The sequence below is a fragment of the Accipiter gentilis genome, chromosome 32 (genome assembly GCF_929443795.1).
Source record: "Accipiter gentilis chromosome 32, bAccGen1.1, whole genome shotgun sequence".
Lineage (NCBI taxonomy): Eukaryota > Metazoa > Chordata > Aves > Accipitriformes > Accipitridae > Astur > Astur gentilis.
In genome coordinates, this window is record NC_064911.1 from 11,661,601 (window position 1) to 11,685,832 (window position 24,232).

The window sequence follows — 24,232 nt, forward strand, 5'->3', positions numbered from 1 at the left end:
CTTACAAGCAGCGTTTGAAAGCTTTAACTTGGTTTCTTCCTTTTGCTGGTTTAGTATTCTGTTTGTTTTAATGTTTCCACTTCATTGCGGTAGCAGTAAACCATGTTTTACTAATTACGACCTTAACAAAAACTGTTGAGAATAAACGTGGATTTTATGACCTAAAGCCTTTGACACTACTGGTTTTAAAGTATTATCAGTTGCTCCCAGCATACATTCCCACAGCATTGCTACTCCCTTCAGGTGCGGCCATATAACTTTGCGTGGCCATGCTGTTAAATGGATTAGCTGAAGAACAACCCAACAAAAAACATTGATTCTTCTTCTTTAGGGCAGGCGCATTTCTTAATACAGTTCACAGTGCCACTACAGAGTTAATAATGTCAGTGTGACTAAGCCTGGCATGCTACAAAGGAATAAGCAAAGGAGAGAGGATGGCGAGGGAAGGAGACGGAGCAGGCAATACTTTAGGAGCAAAACTAGCCCAAAGACTTCCTATCAGTTAAATCCCTGAGAGGAAGGTAATCTAGACTTTCCTATCTTGATGCAGGGGGCACATTTTGGAGAAGGCTGACAGCATTTGGAGTCAGTTTGCCTGCCTCAGTGCTTGCCACTATCAGTGCTGTTAGTCACTTTACATCAGAGCACGGTGTTTGCCAAAAATTAGAAACATGAACATTAAAAATTATCACAATGACCATAAAAGAAACTGTTCTTTTCAGAATACCGTCTGACGCTTCCCCTTACCCCTAAGAAGTCAAAAAGTTAATGAAAATGCAGAGTGGAATCAAGATTTCTCTTAGAAATGTTTATTGATCTTGGTGTCCTTGAGTCATTACAGGTGATGCCAGTAATATGCCAGGGAATGATGCCAAGTGTAGGATATAAGGAGGTTCACTGAAATGCTATGGTGCTCGCATGAGTTTAAGTTTAAGGTGGTACTGAATTTACCTTCTCTGAACTACTCTATCATGTCTGGTATTGTTAGTCAGAAATCTGCCAACGCTGGCTTTTGCAAGCTTTCAGTGTGTCTGTCTCAGAACAAAAACCAGATCTTTTCTTCTGTCGGTTCCAAAATAAGTATAATTAATTTGGAACTGAGAAGTCTAATCCAGATGTCAAAATGTTGCTCTTACAAGAAAGTAGAATTTATTTTTCTTCTATTTTAGTATCAAATTCAATAAATCATTTAGCAGTATGTGATCTATTTGGACTTCCCTGTTATTTTTGTCTTAGGGATGAGACTGAACTGGGGTGCTGAGAAACAACCTAATAAAATAGTCAGCTAAGATTTGTGTGGCTAGCTAATGATTTGAGAGCTAAGATTGTGGTGTGATATATTGGGATATTACTGGAACTAGAAATGAAATTATTCTGCAAATCAGACATAGTTTATGAAGTAAAGAGAATATTTCAGTTAGTTTTTATAATTAAAAGCAAATATATTTTCCTTTACAAGAAAAATATCATCCCATTTTTCTTTCCTCCATACCTGATAGTATTGTGTCCTTCAAGAGACAATTTCACAATCATACATCTTATCATTTTAATGTAAGTTTTAAACCAAAGCCCACAGAAAAAATAAAATCTTTTTCATTATTAGGTTCACTGACATTTTTATAAATGCTCCAGAGATATACTGCAGTGATAGCTAGATATATTTTTTCATTTATTTTACTGAAATGTTATTGCAGGACTTCATAAAAGAACACTCTTTAGAACATACTAGAACTATGCTTCATATTATGCATAATGTAGAAAATTGCCAAGCTTTTATAAAATATGTTTATCATTTCTTAATGTGATTTATTTGCCTTGTGTTTAGACTATTGCATGGTAAAGTTTATTTTGTGCATATACTTTTTATTTTACTAATATATTACAAGCCATATCTCAATGACCCCTGTACATTTTTCATGCTGTCTTACTCCCAATGGCCTCTGTGCATGTAAGTAACCTGTCAAGTGACAATGCCTCTTTATTTGCTTCTTACTGTTTCCTTTCAAGAACTCCTTTTCTTTATTAGCTAGTAACACAGAAGCATTAAAGTTCAGTCTTTAAATGTGCCCTGTATTCCTCATATCTTGTGTATATTAAAAAATTAATCATTTTTCTTTTGCATTCGAAAACCCTACAATCATTAGTTAAATCCATGTAGACTGAAACACATCTTCTCCATGCTGCTGGTTTGTGATGAAGGCATTAATATGTATCATTTCTGTTGTATGTTCCTGTTGTTTGTATCTAACATAACGTGGTTTTGTTCAAGAAGAAAATAAAGGATTGATTTTTTTTATTATTATTTTTTAATGGGAAAGGATACTTGCAGGCCTAGATGGTTAGAATGGTAAAACTGTTTAACATGTTGTAGATCTTTAACCCTTTCTAATATGAAATTATTTATTAATTAGTTTAAGTAGCGTGAAGTTGCAAAAAGGACAGCAGTAAGAATTCCATGTTTGTGGAATGGAAGAAAAATAGTAGAAAAATATAAATTCTTGCTTGTAATATTTGGGGAAAGGTTGAAAGAGATTCTTCTTTAGGATGAAATTCAAAATGCTTCAAATGGACTAGGAGGTTTTCATATCTGTATCTTTTCAAGGTCTTAGAGTTGAGTACGACGATTGACTAATTTGTACTTTGACCAAATTGAAGTAGATGTACTTCTTCTCTGGGGTAAAAAAGACTGCCACTGAATTGAAAAATCTGCCCTATAGAAAGAAATACATAAAGTTAAACCCTTTGCTGCTTTAACTGGGACTTTAGTACAAAGAGCATGTGCTTTCTGGTAGGCTCCACAGTGTTAATGCTGATCGGGTGACTGGGGACTTCTGGAGCAAACAAACTAAAGCTCCTGCCACTGCGTGCTTTCCTAAGGGGTTTTGGATAGGGGGAAAGGGAGAGGGATATATCCGGACTCATCCTAAAAGATGGATGGGCTAAAGTTGAGGTGAATGCACCCGCTTAGGACTTGGAAACACTCAAAGATGCCTTACTTTAGATGCAGTCTCTCCTCCCTTCTTTTTATATCGTGCATAAATACAGAACTGAAAACTCTTGTTCGTTATTCTGCTCACAATTGCTGATTGCTGTAATCTTTACAAGTATAATTAACTGCCTCCTGGCTTCTTTTTCATTAGAATTCTGCAAGAATTACCAGAGATTATGTGTTATTGCGCACAGGAGGACTAAGCTGTTTTCAATGAACAAAACTTGATTTGTCAATCATTATATATCTTGGCAATTGACAATAGATTCATAGGCATGATGGAATTCATCCAATTTCAACTGCAGTTGAAATTATTTCTGAAATAATGCTTTTACAATTTTTCCCTAAATATGGTGGAGGTTCTTTTATGTAATGCCATCACTTTTCATTAGAACTCTTCATTGTGTCACAAGTTTTGAAAGCATGTCAATTTAACTAGCACGTGTGTTTAAAGAGAACTCTAATTACAATTAACGTGGTGGTAGTTTTGAAGACTAAATACCACAAAGTATTAACAGTCTTCTCTATGCATTTCTCATAGACCTTGTGAAAACATGATTATGAAAGTATCCCTATCTTTAGTGTAAATAGATGTTCTCATATTGTATTCATGTTGGTCACTGTCTACAGATTTTTATTTAGTATTGCTGTTTCTTAGGAATGCAAACGTGAATGGCATGCCATTTTAGCTAATTTTTGTGGTCTGCTGAATACTGCATGAAAGGACATGCAAACTTTCCTGAGCATTTCAGTAGCTTTGTTATTGCTTCTTAACAGTTTTTTAAATGAACACTTTTGTTAAAATTGCATAATGAAATGGTTTTATTTTCCATAACATATGACGTTGTATTGTAAATCTAATACTTGCTAAAATTATAATTTGTAGCACAATTAATTATCACGCTTAATATGCCTTTTTTTCTTATCCCTGTGGGGGTTTCTTTTGTGTTTTAGTGTTTGATCAATTAGATCTCGTCACATATGAAGAAGTAGTAAAACTGCCAGCATTCAAAAGGAAAACACTAGTCTTACTAGGTAATTTTGAGTTATTATTCTGAATGTAACAGCATGGTTTTGAAACTCTTCTAGTGGAAAATTTATAATTCATTTCTGTGTTGTGGATTAGGTGCACACGGTGTTGGAAGAAGACACATAAAAAACACACTCATCACAAAACACCCGGACAGATTTGCTTACCCCATTCCTCGTAAGTAGCAGTGTTCAATGTACTGCAAAATTGTTTGTATCGTCCTTGACAACACACCCATTGTACCACTACATGTGTTCAGTTCTGCTGAGAGGAATCCTATCTTAAAGGTGGGAACTGTGATAAGACTGGGTATATTTCTTCTTTTGTGTTTTCAGGGCAGGGCGGGGTGGGCAGTAAGTAGCACCACTTCTACATCGGATGTTTCTTAGTATTCACAAAACTTCTTGTTAAGCATGTTTCTCTCTACCCCAAATGTTTGTTAATATAGAATGAAACTTTTAGAATGAAAAATTTTTCATTTTTCTGTGCTAATTTTACATTTACAGTTCAGGTAAGACTGGAACAGCCTTGATGTTTAAAACTGTGTATAATTACTGTGAGAAGAAATATAAACTGGATTTAGAGAAAACCTTTAAGGTGTACCTTATCTGAATGTTTTAAATTACCTTTCATAGCCTAGCCTCGAGGACTGGTATTATGCTAAAATAACTTCAAGTTTCTAGAGATGACGATAAGAAAAAGAAAACACAAGTAACTTCACTGCTTACAAGCGGGTGGTTACGAAGAGCACAGGGGTGTTTTCCCTTCATGACAATCTCTATCAGTAGCATGGCAGGAATTGCATATCCTGCTACATGATCTCCTGGAGATGCACCCTTTTTTCCTCAAGGTAGGCATTCTGAAACGAGCATCCAGCAGCTAACTGTCCACTATTTCAGGCTGACTTCAGAAACCCCACGGATGGCCAAGAAGTGACACTGACGACCATTATGAATTAATTTCATTTTCTTTACACCTTGTTAGTGCTTTACTTTAAAAGTGTACATTTTCTTTATACCTTGTTAGTGCTTTACTTTAAAAGTGTACTTAGGGTTTTTTCTACCTATAAGGATTTTGTTGTTGGTGAAAAGTATTATTTTTAAGAACTTACCTGTTTCCCTGTTTGGAAGGGGAAAAGGAGTAGTTGGCTGCTGATTTAAGTTCCCCAGGCTTGCTCGCTAAGGAGTTGAGACAAAGACCAGTGCCAGCAGAAGGAAAACAGAAAGACCTAGCCCTTTTGAAAGCATGAGCCATTAGATCACCCCAGCAGCAATGTGAAACTGCACTGTTTGTCACGCTACTGTTTATATCTAGACACTAAAATCCTGGATTAGATACTTTAAAAGCGGGGTGCCAGGAGTATGTGATGTATGTTGTACCTACGTTATTCAATACAGACAAGATTATGTGGGGGGAAGGGGGCAGTAACCCAGCAAATATGTTCTCCATTACAAAGAACTAAAACAAAGAGTAATAAATGCTTTATGGTATGCTTTTCACCCAGTCTCTCTCAAGTACTAACTGTATTGCTGTGGGGAGGTAGAAGCTGAACTAGTTAATTTATCTTCAAATACCTATGAAAATGGACTCGCCTATACCATGACGACCATGCCTTAGATTGCCTGCATTAGGTTCCTGCTCTGTGGAAGCACTGAAATTGCTTCACTGATTATATAAGAAGACTAAAAAGACTAGACTGCAAATCAGGATGAAATTCAGGTGTTAAAGCGTCAGTTTGATGTTTAGATGCCTGTTTTAGACATCACTTGGCCTCCAGCTCCACTCCAGAAGAGCAATGGTCTCCATTGATTCCTGTGTTACATCTAATAGTCCTATATGGATATTTCAGATTTAAGGCATTTAGGGCATTTAAAATAGCACTTTATGCTGGTGTCTAGAGACCCAAATTACTTCCTTAGGTTAGTGATATAAATAGAACATATAAAATATATCACGTACACTTTAAGTATTATGGGAACCTGATCTGTCTTTCAGTTGACTCTAGGTAATTGAATTTATTCTCCCCAACTCTCAGAGAGATGGATTTTACTGCACTTTCTGCATTCTTTTAAAATACCATGGTAGGATTAGGTAGCTTTTGAGGTAGGCCGTAAGTTGGGTGTGAAGTTTTGGGGAATGCTTTATGAAGAAATTAGCTACCTACTGAAAACTTGATCATAAAGGTCATATCACACACAGTGGTAGTTAATTAAAAGGATTATTAGGCCATACATCTCTTACCACATAGGTCTGCAGAAGCAATATATTCAAAAAGTATGCTATTGCTAAGTAGCTTTCATATCTCTTGACCACAAGTAATCAGGCTCTCCTCCACTTTTTAGACTTACACTTTCACACTCAGAAGAAAACCTCATAAGAATTTAATAAAAAAAGGAAAAGGAAAATACATAAGTGTTTTTACAAAAGAGGATTTGGGGGAAATATAAGTTCAGTAGACCTGAGGCAGCAGTGAGTAGAACAGTGACATTATATGGTTTATATAACCCATTGTTCTTGAATTCCTTAAAATAATAACTATGATCTATAATATTTCTATAGAACTTTTCATCTTTGAAATATGCTAATTAATCCTCAGAACAGTAATAGGTATAATTAAAAATAGATAAGTTCAATTTTTGGATACTTTGGTTGAAATTACGATAGGGTTGTTGGAAGATACGGGATTAGATTGGGAAGAGATGTGGTGTTTCAGATATGGCACCAACATAAATATGATAGTGGAAAAATATGAGAGTGAATCAGTTTGTAAAGGAATATTAGAAGAAAGAGAAGCAAGTGGATATCAGCATGCCTGTGGGGAAAAGAGGAGCAGATGGCCTACAGAATCACAGAACGGTTGAGATCCCTACCTCTGGAGGTCATCTGGTCCAACCGCCCTGCTCAAGCTGGGCCACCTAGAGCCAGTTGCCCAGGTCCATGTTCAGGCGGCTTTTGAATGTCTCCAAGGATGGACAGACTATACCACCTCTCCGAGCAACCTGTGCCAGTGCTTAGCCACCCTCACAGTGAAAAAGTGTTTCCTTACATTCACATGGAAGCTCCTGTGCTGCAGCATGTGCCCATTACTTCTTGTCCTGTCACTGAGCACCACTGAAACGAGACTGGCTCCATCTTCTTTACGCCTTCACTTCAGATATTTGTACTCCTTGATGAGATCCTCCCTGAGCCTTCCCTTCTCCAGGCTGAGCAGTCCCAGCTCTCAACCTTTCCTCACAGGGGAAATGCTCCAGGCCTTTCATCATCTTTGTGGTACTTTGTTGGACTTTCTCCAGTCTGTCCGTGTCTGTCTTGTACTGGGGAGCCCAGAACTGGACCCAGCACTCCAGGTGTGGCCTCACCATCGCTGAGTAGAGGAGAAGGATCACCTCCCTCCACCTGCTGCCAATACTTTGTCTAATGCAACCCAGGATACCTTTAGCCCTTCTTTGCCACAAGGACACGTTGCTGGCTCGTGTTCTACCAGGACCCTCCAGAGAGCCTTTTCTGGAGAGCTGCTTTCCAGCTGGTCAGCACCCAGCATGTACTGGTGCATGGGGTTGTTCCTCCCCAGGTGCAGGATTTGGCATTTCCCCTTGTTGAATTTGATGAGGTTCCTGTCAGCCCCTTTCTCCAGCCTGTCGAGGTCCCTCTGGTGCATCAGCCACTCCTCCCAGTTTTGTATCATTGGCATCCTCGCTGAGGGTACACTCTGCCCCATCACCCAGATCATTAAGGGAGATGTTGAACAGGATTGGGCCCAGTACTGGCCCCTGGGGTAAAATGGAGATGTTAACTGAATTGTTTAGAAACCATAAAAACTGTGAGATGTGCCCTTTGTTTGCTGTTGAAAGCAGCTGATGGAGTCTTAGCGTCCTGACCAGGTAAAGGTTATTTATGACCTTCTGGTCTTCCTCTGTTACCTTTTGATTTTTACCTTTTCCACATCCCTTCATCTCCTGCTTTTCCCAACACACGTCCCCCAGACTCCTGCTTTTCCCAGCCCCCGTTATTCTGCCTATCTCGAGCTCATGCTTCATTGTTCTATATGTGATTTGACAGGTCACCATTCAGTGAATAAGTATTGATAAGCCAAACAAAAAGTCATATATAAGCTTAATATTGCTTTTGTACTAAAAATAATTTTCTTTTGTATTTTCAGACACAACCCGACCTCCAAAGAAAGATGAAGAAAATGGGAAAAATTACTACTTTGTATCACATGACCAAATGATGCAGGATATATCAAACAATGAATATTTGGAATATGGCAGCCATGAGGATGCAATGTATGGGACAAAACTGGAAACAATACGAAAGATCCATGAGCAGGGACTAATTGCAATACTTGATGTAGAACCTCAGGTAACTAATTAGAAGTATATTAAAATGGGACTCATCACAAATCCTTCAACCTTATTTTATTGAGATTTATTTATTTTCATTGATTGCACAATAGATAAGTAATGCATACAGTAATGTGGAACACTCTGGAACACCAAGGTATCAATCTGTGAAGTAGAATTCTGGTAATCATCTGGTTAGAAGGACATACAGCAGAAACAAATTTGTAGTTTATCTTGGTATGCAACCACTGTATCTTGAAAATCTACTTACTGTGTGACTTTTTACTATATTAGCCTCATGTCCAGTGAAACATATAAAAACAAGTGATTGTCATTGCCTGCCAGGAGTAATGTTTCGATATTTTCAAAAATTTCTCTTCAATGCTGTAGTAGAGGGTAATCTTATTCCTAACTGACTCTTGGCTCCATAGCACTATTGAGCATGGTCAGAAACTTTTGTGGTCGGTCATCGATATTGATCCTGTTTGCACAATGACCAGATCAGTGTTGTTAATTTATAAACTCCTCTCTGTGTTGCAGTATTAAACTTTTTAGAAGAGGGCAGGAAGGAAAATCAGGCTCTCAGGAAACACCAAGTAGTTTGTTCATTCATTATATAAAATCTTCAGTGGAAAATTCTGATATGTTTCCTTTAAAACATCCATGTAGTCATGATTTTCAGTTCACAGGGATGTGTTTATATGTTTTGTTAAGTGGAACAACGTGAATATGGACAAATGTGATGTTTATTATTCTAGCAGATTGAAGGAAATGGGAGGAAAGACAAATTAAAATTGTGACCAGCGTTATCTATTCAAATTTGCTGCCTTCTTTCTTCTTTGTGAATGGATTCAAGAAGTAAACATTCATTAAGAATTCAATGACAGAAGTAAGATACCTGATTAAATTATTTAGGACAGTTAACGTAGGGTGCTGGTGTGGTGCCGTTCTGAAAAATAAAAGCCCACATTTAACAGTTTTCAGGGAGAGCAGCATTTGTAGTTAGTTCAAATGGACAGCTGTTAAAAGCAAACTCTCCTGAGAAACCTTTTCAACTTGCATTATTCAGAAGTATTACGATTCTCAGAAGCCGTTTTAATCTTTGTTAGAATATATTTACATATGGTAACAGCCGCCTTTGCTCCACTTCCTCCAGTGTCTAGCAAGCCTCTTTCTTAACCAGCTTCCTCATGCATCCATCTCAGCTCATTAAGGCCAGCCTGTTTGTGGACTTATTCCTCGTTATGTTACCACCACTTGCCTGTTTTCCCTTGTGTACTCTTAGTTATGGGAGGTTTTTTGACTTTTACATATGGGGTTTATCTCTTGTTTAGAGGAGGTGGGCATAGATGACATATATATATATGGGTGGGTTTCAAGCAGCAGAGGTTAAATCCTCTTTATCTTGGGAAAAGGATGGATTGTGGGGTTTTGTTTGGTCTTTTTTTAAAAAAAAAAAAAAAACTTTAGAGAAGACGGGAAGTAGAAGGAGCAAAAACAGACTGACCTTTAGTAGTCTTTATTTATCTTGTCCATCCATTTCAGTTCAGCTGAGGTATGTTTACTTGCTCTCCTGAACTTTAGTCTAGCTTGGATCTGTACCAGAATTTCACGTATGGCAGCTCTGTGTGTCACTCAGTAAATTATGACTAAGTCAACTTTTTAATGAGAACTCTTTTCTTTTGCACAGATTTGGTTCAGGGGTTGGTGCTGCATATACTGTATTAGTGCTAGGCTCACTTTTTTAAAACTTCACTATGCTTGCTTTTTAAAAACTTTGAACCTTTCACATCACATTTTCATTTGTTTCAGAAAATAATTAAAAAGTGTTGGTAGGTAGAAAAAGTCAGAAAAAATTCTATTCTAGTCAATATTTGTTCTAAAATACAGTTGGCTCTTTTCCCTATTTATGGCGTGCGTGATTTTTTTTTACCTGGTGCTAATCATTTAGTTTAAATGACAACAGAATTCTGCACTCTTTGAGACTGTATGGGAAGAGCCTCTCTGAAAATGCTAAAGTTTTCATTGTCTTGAAAACTCTCTTTAATTAAGGATAAATACACAGTTTGACCACCAAAAATGTAATGCAAAAGTTAAGTGTCTGTATTACTGAAGTCTTGACTCCAGATCAGTTAAAAACAAATACCAGCATTGGTAAATCAGGATTTTGTATCTCTTGCTTGTGTGACTAAACTTATTCGCATTGATTGTTGAGGGGTGGTTCTAAAGTATCTGATTTTTTTTTCACCTAGGCATTGAAGGTCCTGAGAACTGCAGAGTTTGCTCCTTTTGTTGTTTTTATTGCTGCACCTACGATTACCCCAGGCATTAATGAGGTATGGCATGTTGCAATCTAATGTCCTATCAGAGACATAATTAAGGATGAGATTCAGATATGCAGATAAGACTCTTTAATTGTTTCCTTGTCTTTAAATGGAGGCAGAAAGACAGTTGTATACCAGCATTATTAAGTTGATTGAGATGTGTTTATTGTTTATTAACTGATTTTTCTAATTCAAAATATGAACTTCAAGTTGAAATATCCACATGACATATTCTAAAAATACATATTCTTTTATTTCATTCCCTGCCCTAGCTCAAAGATCCATTTCCAAATCCTCAACAAATCATTAGCACAAATTACTCAATTCTGAGCTGCAGTGCTAGCACTAGATTACAGCTGGCCTGAACTGAAGAAATGGGTGTGCGTGACTGTGTTGTCTTCCCACCTTTATCTTTTAGTATTTTTTCTATACAGCAAATATGTATCAGAAATAGGCTTATTAATTTTGAAGACTGTTCTCTAAGAATTGGAAGCTTTGACCAAAGGGGTAATTGCTTGTGGAATAATGTTAAGTATTCATGGAGGTCCACATCCTGAATTTCCTACTGAGTTTTTATAGAGTATCTACTCTGCAGATTGCTACTGATTTCGAAGATGGTATCAAGCAGTTCTGGATTTAGCTCACAACAGGGCAAATGGTATTTATACAAACACTTTGTCTGCTCAGCCTTTTTTAAACCATGATATTAAGGTATTTAATCAATTGGATTTGACCGTGAATCTGTTCCAAATCTCCTAGGTGTCTCCTTGATCATGCAAAACATAAAGTCAGAAGCCCTGTCTCTACAGCCTGTTTCTATAGAAATGTAATTACAGTATCATAAGTATGAAACTGTGACATCACTGCAGAGGCTTGCAGGAAAATAAGGAATAAGACAAACATATTTAAATGTAAATGCCCTGAATGATTATTAAAATAGCAAGTGGAGAGTGAAAAAATTCTGGCCTTGAGCTGCAATTTTACTGGCAGCTGAGGCATTCTACTAGTTCACTGTTGCTGAAGGGAGTGACTCTCTCTAACTTGCTTCTGGGACATACACTGCCAGTCTGCACTGGCCATGGCACTCACCAGATACTTTAGTGAGCTACTTCAGCTCTAAATTGGATTTTTGTCAGTTTTCAAGCAGCTCACAAAAGCTCTGACAAGCACCAATGCCAGAACAAGCATTGAAAGCGTATAGCCAGGGAGAGGGGAAGGGGAAGAAGGCACTTTTAACTTTCACAGCAGTAAGTTTATGTCATTTCACTGTGTCTTATCGACCCGTACCCTAACTGGTAAATGTCACGAGCGCACAGACGAAGGTGTCTCAGAATATGACAATTTGCTATGTTAGTGAAGTGACACTTTGTCTAACTGCTGGTGTTGGCATATGCTGTAAATCAGTACAATCTTGAGAAAATACTAAAATTTTGTATTCTACACTGAATTTGCCTTTATGCAAGCAAATGGCATGGCATCACTTAAAAAATAGTTAGAATCGTTCTTTGGATGTATCAGGCAAGCATTGTGCTTACAGCAGCACTTGGGCAGCCAGGAATTATGCAATCACCTGGGTTTGTTGCCTCCATACCTGTATATCAGCTCCCAAATAGTCTTCCTTGGCCTCACTCCTCTGCCAGTGGTGCTTAACTTTTAATCTTCCAGCTGTAGGATATAATGCAGAGATATTTGGGACAGTTCATACAAGGGAGAAAATATTTTCCGTGGTTCTCTAGGAAGAGGACAGAAATGTACCTTTTATAGTAGTGGTGGGGAAATATTTGTTCATGCCAAAGAAATATTAGTAGAAGTATTATGTTCTAAATATTTGCATTCATGCTGTAAGACTGTGTCTTTATTTTAAGCTCTTGTGACTAAAGTCTCTGTGCATGCAGGATTTCACTCAGGCACATGAATTGCTGAACTGAGGCCACACTTATAAAGCATGCTAATTTATGAATCAATTAAACTTAAGGAAGGGGAGGGGCAGGAAATGTAAGAGCAACAGACCTTACCCAAATACAGGATGCTATTTTCCAAGGTTTGCTGGGCTGCATGAAGGGAGATAACGCCAATTGTGTCTGTGTGTTAGCAGCCTGCAAGGCAGCAAACAAGGGTGGAGAGTGTGTGTTTCGTATTTCCCATTCACGCTTCCTTTTTGAAAGGTTCATTTGCATAATGAGTATCCCTTTCTGTTTATCCTCTTATCCTGTTTTGTTTATTTTACTTACACTTTTTGAGAACATTTCTGTAAATGACTGTCCTTTTTTTTCCCCTTATGTTTTCTTAAATTTCATCTTTGCTTTTCTTTTCATTTTCCTGCACTCGTACTAATTGTACATAGCTGCCAAAATGGTGCAGAAAATTGCCTGTAAGTACCAGCTAGGGGCTGACAAGGTAGTCCTGGTTATTTCAGTAGTTTTAGAATGTAGATATGCTCGTTCCCATTCAACATTACTTTCGCCATTGGAATAAAAATTTAATGTAGTAATGACTTCAGATATCTGCGCTAAAATTATCCACTAGTAAAAAGAAACTAGAGAGTAAAATTTCTACTCTTACAGCTGTACATCTGAACTTCGTGGTAAAATCAGTGCAGAGGCCTGATCTTAAAAGGATCTCTCGAGACACTTTAGCCTATCACAGACTACAAAAAATATCTCGGTAATCAAGGACCACACAGCAAGAGTTAGGAGACAAAATATTATGCTTTCCAACTGAATATAGCAGTGCACTATGAGCAATTCTGCAAAGCACAAAACCAATTTAAATCATATAGGAAATCTCCCAGAGTGTACCCACCTGTCTAATCTCAAAGGAAGCAGGTTATTGCTGTGCTAAAACAGGGAGAGGAGAGAGCGTATCAGGAAACACTGAAGTAGTTCCTCTTTCCTCCAGCTGTTTTCTACCTCCCGTTGCCCAGACAGCAGCAGTGAGGAGTTGACAGGCTCCACTTTTTTGATCTAAATCTTTATTGAGCCATGTATAAATCTGTATTGAGCCAAATTCATCTGAATTTTTAGCTATGCTTCCTCCCTTCCTACAGCCAAAGAATAAAAGGAATTTTTCTTAAGGAGTTCGCGGTCCACCAGCTGTTTAAATTGAGGAGAATTTCTTTCTGTTGGAGCAAAATTGGCAAAGGCCGGATGGTGTGTCTATACAGTGTTCACAGCCTTAGAAGGGATTATTAGTAATTTGTTAGGCTGTGATTTGACTGTCACGAGCAGCAGCTGTTGTCCTATGTAATTTAGGACAAAAAACCCCAGCCCTCAGAGACTGAAGATATCACTGGCGGCCATTGTGCACGTGGGAGAGATTTCGTGGATAACAGCCGTGTTTCACTCCTTTGTGTCCCAGCTGTGCTGCAGGAGGAGAGAAGGTTAGGAAAGTGAACTGCATTCTAGCGACAGGAAAGAAAAGTCTGTTCCAATAATGGACACACTGCAACTAGACCCACATAAAATGCCTGTTACTGAAATTACTGAAGTTGTGGCGATTCATTTGTCTGTCTGCAGCTAGCTGAACCTTTTGATAAATACCTTCTTTCTTGACACTATTGAGAGCGCAACTGCTGGAGAATATTCTTGGAGAATAATCTGGGATGTTCACTATTCAAAATTTAATTAAGAAATTTTAGAGAAATTGAGAGGAACTTACTACAGCAAAAATTTTGAGGAAGTGTTAGCCTCGAAGATGAACTTTGGCATTTAAGGCTTACAGAAGAAACACTTAGCCAAGTCTGACATGGTTTTGAATGTACAAATCCCGAACTTAATACGGCCCCTAAAAGTATATGAAAGAAGTAATGTTTTACATTTCCAACAGGCTAGGAAATCTAGATATTCCAAAATACAACCCACTGTGATCCCAGTAAAGTTGGATCTAGGAGAAGCTAAGTCAGAAAAATATTAAAATTTAATGAATTCTTGAAACTCTTAGTTTTGTGACATCTATGTGTGTAAGGTAAATATTAGTATTCATTCTTCTCTACCTACCAGTTGTTGTTTTTAAGATGAGATAGCTGTAAGTTTTTCAGATTTTTATTGTCAGTCACCATAAAATGCTTGAGTGAGAAAAGTTCATTCTTGTAGATAAAGGTGACACTGTGGGGAAATCTGAATAGCAGTTAAAAAGTTACACATGAGTTAACAGTTCTAAGGCTTCGTGGGGGTTTTTCAGATACTGTTAGCCTTGTGCCATGAGATTAAAACTCTTTTAAAGGTGCAATATGGTTTTGCTAAAATTGGCTTTAAATATAAAATTAGTCTTAGCTAGATATGTTTAAAGCACTGAAAATATTCTGCTTGACAGTTATGATTTTTTTTTCCTTTGTAGGTTAATCTAAGCAGAAAAGTATAGATCCTCTGGTGACATAAATTGATGTCTCTTTTGGAATCTATGAGAAGTTGGCAGTTTACCTAACTAGGTTTTTGGCTTAAAGACACTGGGCCATATGAAATGTTCCACGAAAATATTTAATATTAGTATTGATCCATATTGTCCAATTTGTTAATACCATAAATTAAATTTGCATGCACTGGTATTTTCTGTGGAAGTTCCAGACATCGCTGGTGATGCGTAATGGTCCATTCAAGGAGCATCCCTTGTACAAAAGCGCATGTGAGGAGTATTTGTCTGACTTTGAATGAAATCTGTAGTGATTATCAAGTGAAGGCAACATCCCCCCTCCTCTGAGGCTGCAGCTTCAGGAGAGAAGCAGAACTGTAACTTTGGTACAGAACTTCTCCAGAAGTGGCTGGTTTCATAGCGACAGGGAAGGAGAACTGTCTCAGTGCAGGTTTTCCCTTCAGAGGACCTGAAAGCGGCTGTTCCACAGCTACGTGTCACTGTAATTACAAATACTTGGAAGTTTAAACAGAAAAAGGGGGAGTCTCTTATTCTGGGAACAGAATTTATCAGCTAATAATTTCTTTGAAAACAGCTATGGGCACTGTGTCTGTACCTCCTGCAGCCTAAAACTCTGTTATAATAAAGTGTATCCCAGGTGATAGATCAAGTAGGGTGAGTGACCCTCTAGAGTGACGTCAGAGCAGCAGGAGTCTATACTGTTCATATGTAATTTTGCCCCATATCCACCCCAAACCCGTAGGGCAGGAAGGACTTGATTACTTTCCAGTGGCTATTTCAAGATTCCTGAAAGCAGCAAATGATTTTTTTTTTTTTTTTTTTTTTTTAAAATTTCTAAGGGAATTTGCAGGAAGAGAATTCAAACTAAAAATTGCCGCAGAGCCGTAGAAAGAAGCCTTTTGCAGTCCCGCGCTCTCAGAAAGGCAGACCTCACTCACAAAGCCCATCGCTGTAGCGTTGGGGCTTTGTAGCACACCCACGCAGTAGGATGCAGTTCTTTCCGTAAGGACACTGACACAAAGCCATGGAGAGCGCCCGTCTGCCAGCGCTGGCCCTTCTTGAGCGCGGGCTGCGTGGTTCGTCTTCAGGATCTCGCCCTAAGAGATGCTGGAAAAGGCGTACTCTGAAATAGGAACCGCAGAGTAATGCGGAGTGAGAATTTCCTTCTCAGTAAATGAGTATCAAAGGAAGTAGATCCGGAAGACTGATGTTGAACAGAAAACATGACCAAAACCGGGAACAGCTGATACCTGACAATACACCCTCTCCTGTTTCTCGTGTTCTTACCTGGACATAGGCCCAATAGCTCCTATTTGTGCGCTTTGTACGTTATATTCATATATGGTCTCCGTTGCTCATGTCTGTGCTGCTTTTCTAAGCTTCCATCCTCTGCCTTGCTGTTTTAACGCTAGGCTTGTGTTTTGTCTCAAGTAATGCCAATAAGTGAGTGCTGTTTGAATGTCAGCTTCGAGAGAGAAATTGTGCCGTTTCTCCCCTGTGATTTCCATAGATGTAGGTGGGGGATCTATACGACCTAGGCCTCCCCAAGGGTTTTTGGCCCGTTTTCTTCTCTGTAAGCAACGCTTAGAAAGCTGTTGTAGAAGAGTACGAAAGGATCCAACTTCTCTCTCTCCCGTTTTCTTTTCTGACCGCCGAACAGGATGAATCTCTTCAGCGCCTGCAGAAGGAGTCTGAAATCTTACAGAGAACATATGCACACTACTTTGACCTAACAATTATCAACAATGAGATTGATGAAACTATCAGGCACCTGGAGGAAGCCATCGAGCTTGTGTGTACAGCCTCACAGTGGGTCCCGGTCTCCTGGGTCTACTAGACCGGTCATGAGAGAATTGAAAAAAAATCTGTCATTACTGGGAACCACCTCATACATGGAAAAACCTCTTCGTTATTGACCTTGTGTCAACAGGTCTTGGCCCCTAGAGACTACCTAGATGTAGTGTGACCTAAAATATAATTATTGTCATGTCCGAATAGATAGGAGGAGGGGAAAAAAAAAAAAAATTAAACACTAATTTAAAGAGACAGTATCTTTTTTTTAATCATTTCTCCTAAACTTTAATAAAATGTATCTTTAAATATATGTATTATTCAGTCCTTTGGAATGTTATATTTTTGGAAATCATAGCTTTTTATTTCAAGGGCCCCTAAAAACTGCACAAAATAGATGCTGCTTTCTATAATCTATTTTAATAGTAATAATAATATGATTCTGTTACCTTAACTTGGGGGTGGAACACTACATTCTTTTTAGAGTCTGATTTTTTGATTGGAATACTTTGCTTTCCTTTATTTATTTGAAGTAATTAGTCTAGTGGTTACGAAACAAATTCATAAATTTTAAAGGCCTTTTTTCGCTTTTTTTTTCCCTAGGATAGTATTTTTAAGTACTTTTGTGTAACATCCAGATAATGTGATACTGTCTCTTTGAAGAACTCTGTAAAACTTTTAGAAATTTGAAATTGGGTCTTGACTCTTAATGCATGTGGACAGTCGCAAGCGTTCATGCCGTTGGTGTATCTGTGTTGATAAAACCTGTAATCTACAGCAAAGTACATTCCGTTCATGGGAACACGTACCCAAGGGAATAAAGTAAAATATTATTCTGACTAAGTTGTAAACCTATGCACATCCCTTGCATTTTGGGCAACTTTATAAAAAAAAAAAAAACTGATTTTTATTAATAATAATCATGTAGTGAAATGTGTTTGTAATTTTGTCTCAATTTAATTTGTTGTAAGGTGGGAGGGGGCAATTACTGGTTTCACCATTTCAGATCTGTGTTGTCTGAGAGTATTAACGTTTTAATTAAGTTTAAGCAAAGAAATGCTGATTTTTAATATGTATGTAATTGTTTAAAGATGCACACATTTTAAAAGAAAATACTGTGCAATGAAGAAACCAGTTTAGGCATTGCGATAAACTGACTATTCCAAAAGACTCATCTACAACAGCCCTGTAAATTCCTTTAAAAATGGTAATTGACTCTACAGTCTGACCAATTTTTTTTATTTTAAATATACTTCCTTTTATGTGTTCAACAATTAAATGCTTTTGGGTCCTTCATTTCATCGCAGGGAGTTTCAAGAGCAAATCAGTGACTCATGCACGAGAAAAGGTTTCTTAAAGTCCATTAAGCGAAGGCCCTTGTAGGGCAAAGCCCGTAGTCTGTTCCAGGGGCTCTGCTCCGCCTGTACTACCAGCACAAGTTCAACTAATTTAGAATTAGAGCAGAGCCTAGGAAGAAAAATTTAACCGTGTGCCAACCTGGTGTTTTGTTTCCCTTCTTCATGCTCTCACTGGCCCAGATGGTTTGCCTTTTTTTTCTGAAAATGGTTAACAGAAGCGAGCATTGCCACCTCTTTTTAGGTGTCAGAAATACGATGTTCCTTGAAATGATTTATCTTCAAAGCTCAGTTGGCTGTGCTGTTGTATAGTATGAAGTCTAGTGTTTATATTAAAATGATGCAGTGTTCTCGAAGGATTTATCCTCAAAGTTGAACTGTCAGCTGTAACTGATCTGTGGGCTGTTCCAGTTGTTTGGGACCGCTGCACATGTAATCAGAAAAGGCTCTCACGGTTGAACCTTTGCCATAGGGGTAATTATCATAAAGTGCACAGGTCGCTACTCGTGCTGCAGGTCGGGTGGTCAAATCTCTATTCTTGTAAAATCCTTAGGCAAAGTCTAGGTCCAGCTAGGCATCCCATCCAGCCAGGTCAGGCAAAAGGTGTTTATTTTGTGCAGCATTCTCAGCACAGCCTGCAGCCCAGAAGGGAACGTGAGCCGCCGCGTTACCCCACCTGCTGAACCCACTTACGCTACAGCTGGAATCACAGTTCGGTGACCGCGTCCCAAAACGAGTACTGTAACCGAGTCCCCCGAGTTCGTAGTTTGTGGAGTGCTGGAGACTAACCGGCGAGAAACGATCCGTGCGGGCCAGCGAGTAAGAGGGAACCTGTTGGAGTAATGGTAGCTGCTCATCTGTTCTGAATTTAGCTCCTGTAAAAGGGGATAGGTGCAAACTGTGAAGTGTGTTATTTAGTGAGTAAGAGGTAATGTTGCAAGTAGTCGTGCCGTGTCGTTTTAGTCCCGGATGAACCTTAGCAGGTGTTCCCGTAGATCAGCTGTTGCGGTGGTAGTATTACACACCAGCTGAGCTCTTCGAAGTGACAGTTTCATTCTCTCTCAAACTACCTCTTTTCCCAGTAAAGCACAAAGATGGGAAGACCTGCTGAAAATCAAGCAGTGGAGTGTTTCTGATGTTAGAAATACAAACTTCTTCTCTGGTAAGCATTGGTATCTGACTTCAGTGACACATTCTTCATCTCAAACGCTTATGATATTAAACAGGTAAAGTAATTTTGATAATTCGGCTATAGTCCACCATAAATGTTTCGACTACACACTTTTGACTCTGTTAACGTGAATTTCTTGGAGTTTCTGTGTATCCAGCCTGTAAAGAAAGAAAACTCATAAGGCCCATGAGGGTGCTTCTGCCTTACGTAGATGACAATAAGTAGTGATTTCATGTAACTAATACACTTTTCTTCTCTTAAGTGGAGCTACCATTCAGTTAATACTGCACAGTAGAGAGACTAACTTGGAGAGCGTTGTTTCTTTTGTTCTCGCTGTATAGCCTTTTATCAAGAGACAAAAACTGTAAAGCACGTCAGCTAGCATACTGTCCTGCCTCCTCTTTACCACGGACTGTTTTCCTTGTAGGAACCTCCCGTAGCAAAAGATTAACTTGGAACCCCCCCTAGGCTTTAAGCACAGCCGAACCACGCAGCCCAGTGAGCTCCGTGAACCGGTTTCAGCACCGGCCCAGGAAGCGCAGAGCAAGCCCGGGACTCCTCAGCCTGCCCGACCCGCGCCTCCCCTGCCTCCTGCCCTGCCCAAGCCCTTCTGATGCGTCTGCGTTATCTGTGTGGTACGTAGAGGGCAAAAGGCTGCCATAAATTCAGCTGGAAGCTTCGCTTGCGTAGCGGAGACTCATGCAGGTGCAGAGCTAATGTTGTGATTCTTTTTCTTTTTTTTTTTTTTTGATCTCCAACTGGAGAAGGGTCCTCCTAGTACTGCAAATATCACCGCATAATTTAGAGCACCTCTTGGACTTCTCTAAATTTATGCTGAATGTGACCTCAGAAGCAGCCCTGGGATTGAGAAGAAACAAATATTTCTGTTTGCCCCTTTTATACTTTATTTTTGTACAGGGGCTCATAGATTTGTAAAGAAAACTTGATCTTATCAGTATGCTGCCTCTCAGTCTGACTGATGCCTGTGATTTCAAGGTGTTAAGTTGGTCCAATAAATGTTCATTAACCTCTGCTTCCATTTACTTAATAAAAGTACACTAGGTTATTCAATGTCTCAGAGTGGTAAGATTATTGCATGGAAATGGTAACCTAGTTTAGACAATCCCGGCCACTGTCATGCAACCTACAGCATGCAACTATTGAAAATCCGAGGGACATTTTTAATCTCATCAGTAAAACTGAATTATTCCATATGTTTTAGCATTGGTTTTCTTTTTATTTGATTTGGGTCAAGAAAGACGCTGTGCCACTAGCCTCTAAGTGAAAATACTGCTACCTGCTTCAGAAACTTCATCAGCAAAGTTACTCAGTTGATTTTGAAAGGACAACATAGAAGATGAGATGAGCAGCATTGAACTGGAGTGTGTACTTTCAAGAACTGGATACTAGAGCCATTAGGAAAAGTCTAACTTCAGTGTTTGTTCCATGTTTATTCTTTTCCCTAAAGAAATTATTTCAGAGTGCTATTATTTAAACAAATACTTGGAAATGCTGCCAAAGCTGACATTGTTTTTTGCAAATTTAGATTGAAATATTGCATGCAAACAGTTCTTGTCCCATTCTCTTCCACTGTAATTAGTTCTCAAGATCCTTAATGAAGGCAGTTAGAACTCAATTTCGGGCTTTAAAATACGTGGTAGAAGAGGATTTGTGAAAACTACAGAAGTACATTTCTTGACCGACTTGAGTAAACGTCATCTTTTTATAAGCTAAATTGACAGAGTATGAGCTAAAGCAGACACCACGAAAAGTCTGCTTTCTTCATGTAAAGCATATTCATTTTCTTAATAAGCCTGTCTCTCAGCCTAGTTTCTTCACTACTTTTAATGAGCTAAGAGATACCTGTAACTCTTACCAAGGAGACTGCTGCACATTATGTCAAATAGTCAAACAAATAAAAATACCTGCACAACAGGAAATAGATCATAGACAAGCAGGGCAGAATTAACTTCTCCTGAATGATTGTGCCTTGTGTGCATACCATGAGGATAAGCGCACAAACTTAGGTTAGAGGAGAGTGTCTTTTTGCTACTGCTACACAAAAAATACAAAGCCACTTCCAACATTTAAATGTTTACCATGGGGGTTTTTTCACCTGCTGATACACACAGTTAGTGCACCTACCGTAATTTTTACTTTCTTCCCCTTAAGTGATTTTTACCAGTCTTCTGCTCCAATCCTGTGAAAGCTGGACTGAAGCAAGTACAGAAGCTTTTTGATTTCTTATGATCTAGCCTCAGAGTTAAAGGCTTTTCAAGCCTCTTTCCCAGACCTCTACATTACATAAATAATTAATTCTTACCTGGGAAATATGTTTCCTGTAGCTGTAATCTCAGTTAAGGTTTTAGTTAGAAAGTGGATCGCTTTTCACGTAGTCTTAACCTTTCTAAGAAAAAATAAAGGGGGAGGTGTGCATATGCGTGTCCATGCATTCTGCTGTATCTCTTCTTAGCAACTGCCATGGGAAGATCAGTAACAAGCAAATTAAATCTGGCCACATCTCTACCATATGTTCTTATGATTAGTATGTAACGTAAGCCTGGTTTTGTATTGTGGAAGATAACTGAACTAGTAGCCCATTCCACATTGTATCCTTGAAAGAGTTCACGTTGAGTATTAGCAAAGTAATTGCAAATTTTCCCTTATCAGTAGCTGTAGCTAATTTTTCTATCTGCATAGAGGAAATACCCAAGAGGAAGGGAGGAATTTGCTTGTTGTTAAGTGTAACTCATCTTGAAGCTGAAACCCGAGTCTGTTTTTCTCATTGCCAGCCATCCAGACGGAGTCTTTGCTTTCACTGCTTTTTCACAAAATGGACATGGTGGTGGAGCAAGTCCTGAAAATAGCAGGGGTAACATGCAGATTGTGCTGAAAGTCACAGTTAACAAACCAGGGAATATATCAAAAGCGTGACCAGGCTTTTAAAAGAGAGATGCAGCAGAGTAAGGAGAGCTCCATGGTGTCAACCCATGCCCAGACCTGCTATGGGACTAATTCATTGAATGTGTGAAAAAGAAATTTAAACAGATGTGAAACAGCAGAATTGTCTTATACTCAGGTCCATCTTTATGTAACTGGGGGGTGGGAGAGCGGGTGGTATCACATTCAGAAACTTAATTTTAAGGTGCTTTTCCTAGCAGTTGGCAAATGTGTCTTACCCCTCTCTATTACTTAGTATCCTTATTACAAAAGGTCTTTGAAGATTCATCTCCATATTAACTGGAGGGAGATGTGGAGGAGGGAGAGATCAATTAATAGTTCTGTAGAATATTTTATCTTATGGTAATTTTGATAGAATTTATATAAGTTTGATAAAATCAGCAGAATATTTATCAACAGTAAATACAGCACATAATACTGAATGCTGAAGAATCCATTCCAGGCTTACACAGAAATTAAGCTTTTTAAACTCAGTCCTTTTTCACTAAATCCAACTATTTAGATGTCTCAGCATCTCCTTACTCTGCCTTACAGCCATTTCTGTTCACTAGGATGGGTATAACAAAAGCAACAGCTCTGTGTTGAAACCATAATCCGGTAATGATTATTGTTTAATAAATCAGTAAAGATTTATGAAGTTACCCAGTAGGTGAAAGAAGAAGAAAGAAGTTCCACAGGGTTATTTTCTGTTTATTATGAAAACTTCCAAAACTTTTATTTTCATTTAATATTGGAAAGAAAACATACAAATAAACTCTGTAATGCATAAAAAGCAGATTTATTTTAAAAACTCACAAGTTAGCTAACAATGATGACTCTCCTAAAGTAAAATATTCTGGTTTTTCACTTAACAGAATAAGCATTTCAGTAAAGCCTTTAGGGTATTTCCCAAGTGTTAGGAAAGGAAGAAGAGAGAGATCCTGCTTCCAGGAAAATACCTTGTTGATTTTAGCAGCTCGAGCAGCTGCCCCTGCCAGGGTCTGCCTCGGAAGGGTTTTAGTGCCGGCAGTTTGAGGGTTCCACTCTGCCAACATTTTCTTGTTACAATTTGTGATTTTAAATTAGCAAGATTTCAGGTAGAAAAGAAAAAGCTTTAGCTTCTTGCGCATATGTGTTGCTGGGCAATAGAAAGATTCCCAATTATTTCAAGAAGCTTTGACTTTTGGTCTAGCCATGTATTTTCATTAATAGGTTTTTAACATATTTATCTGTTTTGATCATTAAAACAATTAGCTTAAAAGTTGGAGATCGCTGAGGGTGTTGCTATCTACTTTCTCCTTCCTGCCCTCTGTCCCAGCTGTTGCACAGCTGGGTTGCTTTATAGGCTCCGGTGCCGCGTGGGGTTCGCGTGCCAACTCTCGCGCTAGAAAGGACCTTTTGGGATCCACACAGCGATGATGTCCTCTCTACCTGAGTCTCACAGACTCCGTTCTTGGTAGCATGCAGTAATCAGGCATGAGGGAAGGTGAACATTGCTGCTCAGAGTGGTATATAGGACTAAATCCTACAGACTCTCAGGGTCAGGGCTCAGTGACTGGTGTCTGTTGTCTCCTGAGAGAGATCCTAGCCCTGTCCAGGACAGACACATCTCCACAGGCACTGTGCAGGAAGTTTGTGTTTGCCAGGGAATTCTTTGGGGAAACCCATGTGCCTGATATAGCAGAGGCCCCCCAAAGAAACCAGTCACAAGACTGCTGAAGCAGAGAACCTGAAGAGCTTCGGCCCCCAGACTAGGGCAACAGTCAACAACAAAAGCCCAAAACTTAAAAGGCAACAGAAGACATTTTACTAAATAAAATTAAGCATCTTTCTGGATACCAGAGATCAGAAAGAAGGTGATTGCAAATCACCAAATTCAATCCACAGAACAAGGCAGTCTAAGCTCAGACTTTAATTGCTA

General features: G+C 38.7%; 1 protein-coding gene across 21 annotated transcripts in view; it reads left to right on the plus strand.

Moving 5' to 3' along the window:
- The window catches only part of CASK (calcium/calmodulin dependent serine protein kinase), a 240,457-nt gene extending 222,333 nt beyond the window's left edge, over nt 1–18,124 (plus strand). For 8 of the 21 annotated variants that reach the window (XM_049834804.1, XM_049834811.1, XM_049834814.1 and 5 more), the window contains 5 exons: nt 3,944–4,024; nt 4,116–4,196; nt 8,179–8,381; nt 10,615–10,698; nt 16,715–18,124. In XM_049834804.1, the coding sequence (XP_049690761.1) occupies nt 3,944–4,024; nt 4,116–4,196; nt 8,179–8,381; nt 10,615–10,698; nt 16,715–16,891 (626 nt within the window). In that variant the 3' untranslated portion in view covers nt 16,892–18,124. Of the gene's footprint in view, nt 1–3,943; nt 4,025–4,115; nt 4,197–8,178; nt 8,382–10,614; nt 10,699–13,030; nt 13,058–16,714 lie in introns of all 21 variants that reach the window. The other 13 variants (XM_049834799.1, XM_049834805.1, XM_049834812.1 and 10 more) reach the window with 3 other exon arrangements.
- Nucleotides 18,125–24,232: the final 6,108 nt, after the last annotated feature.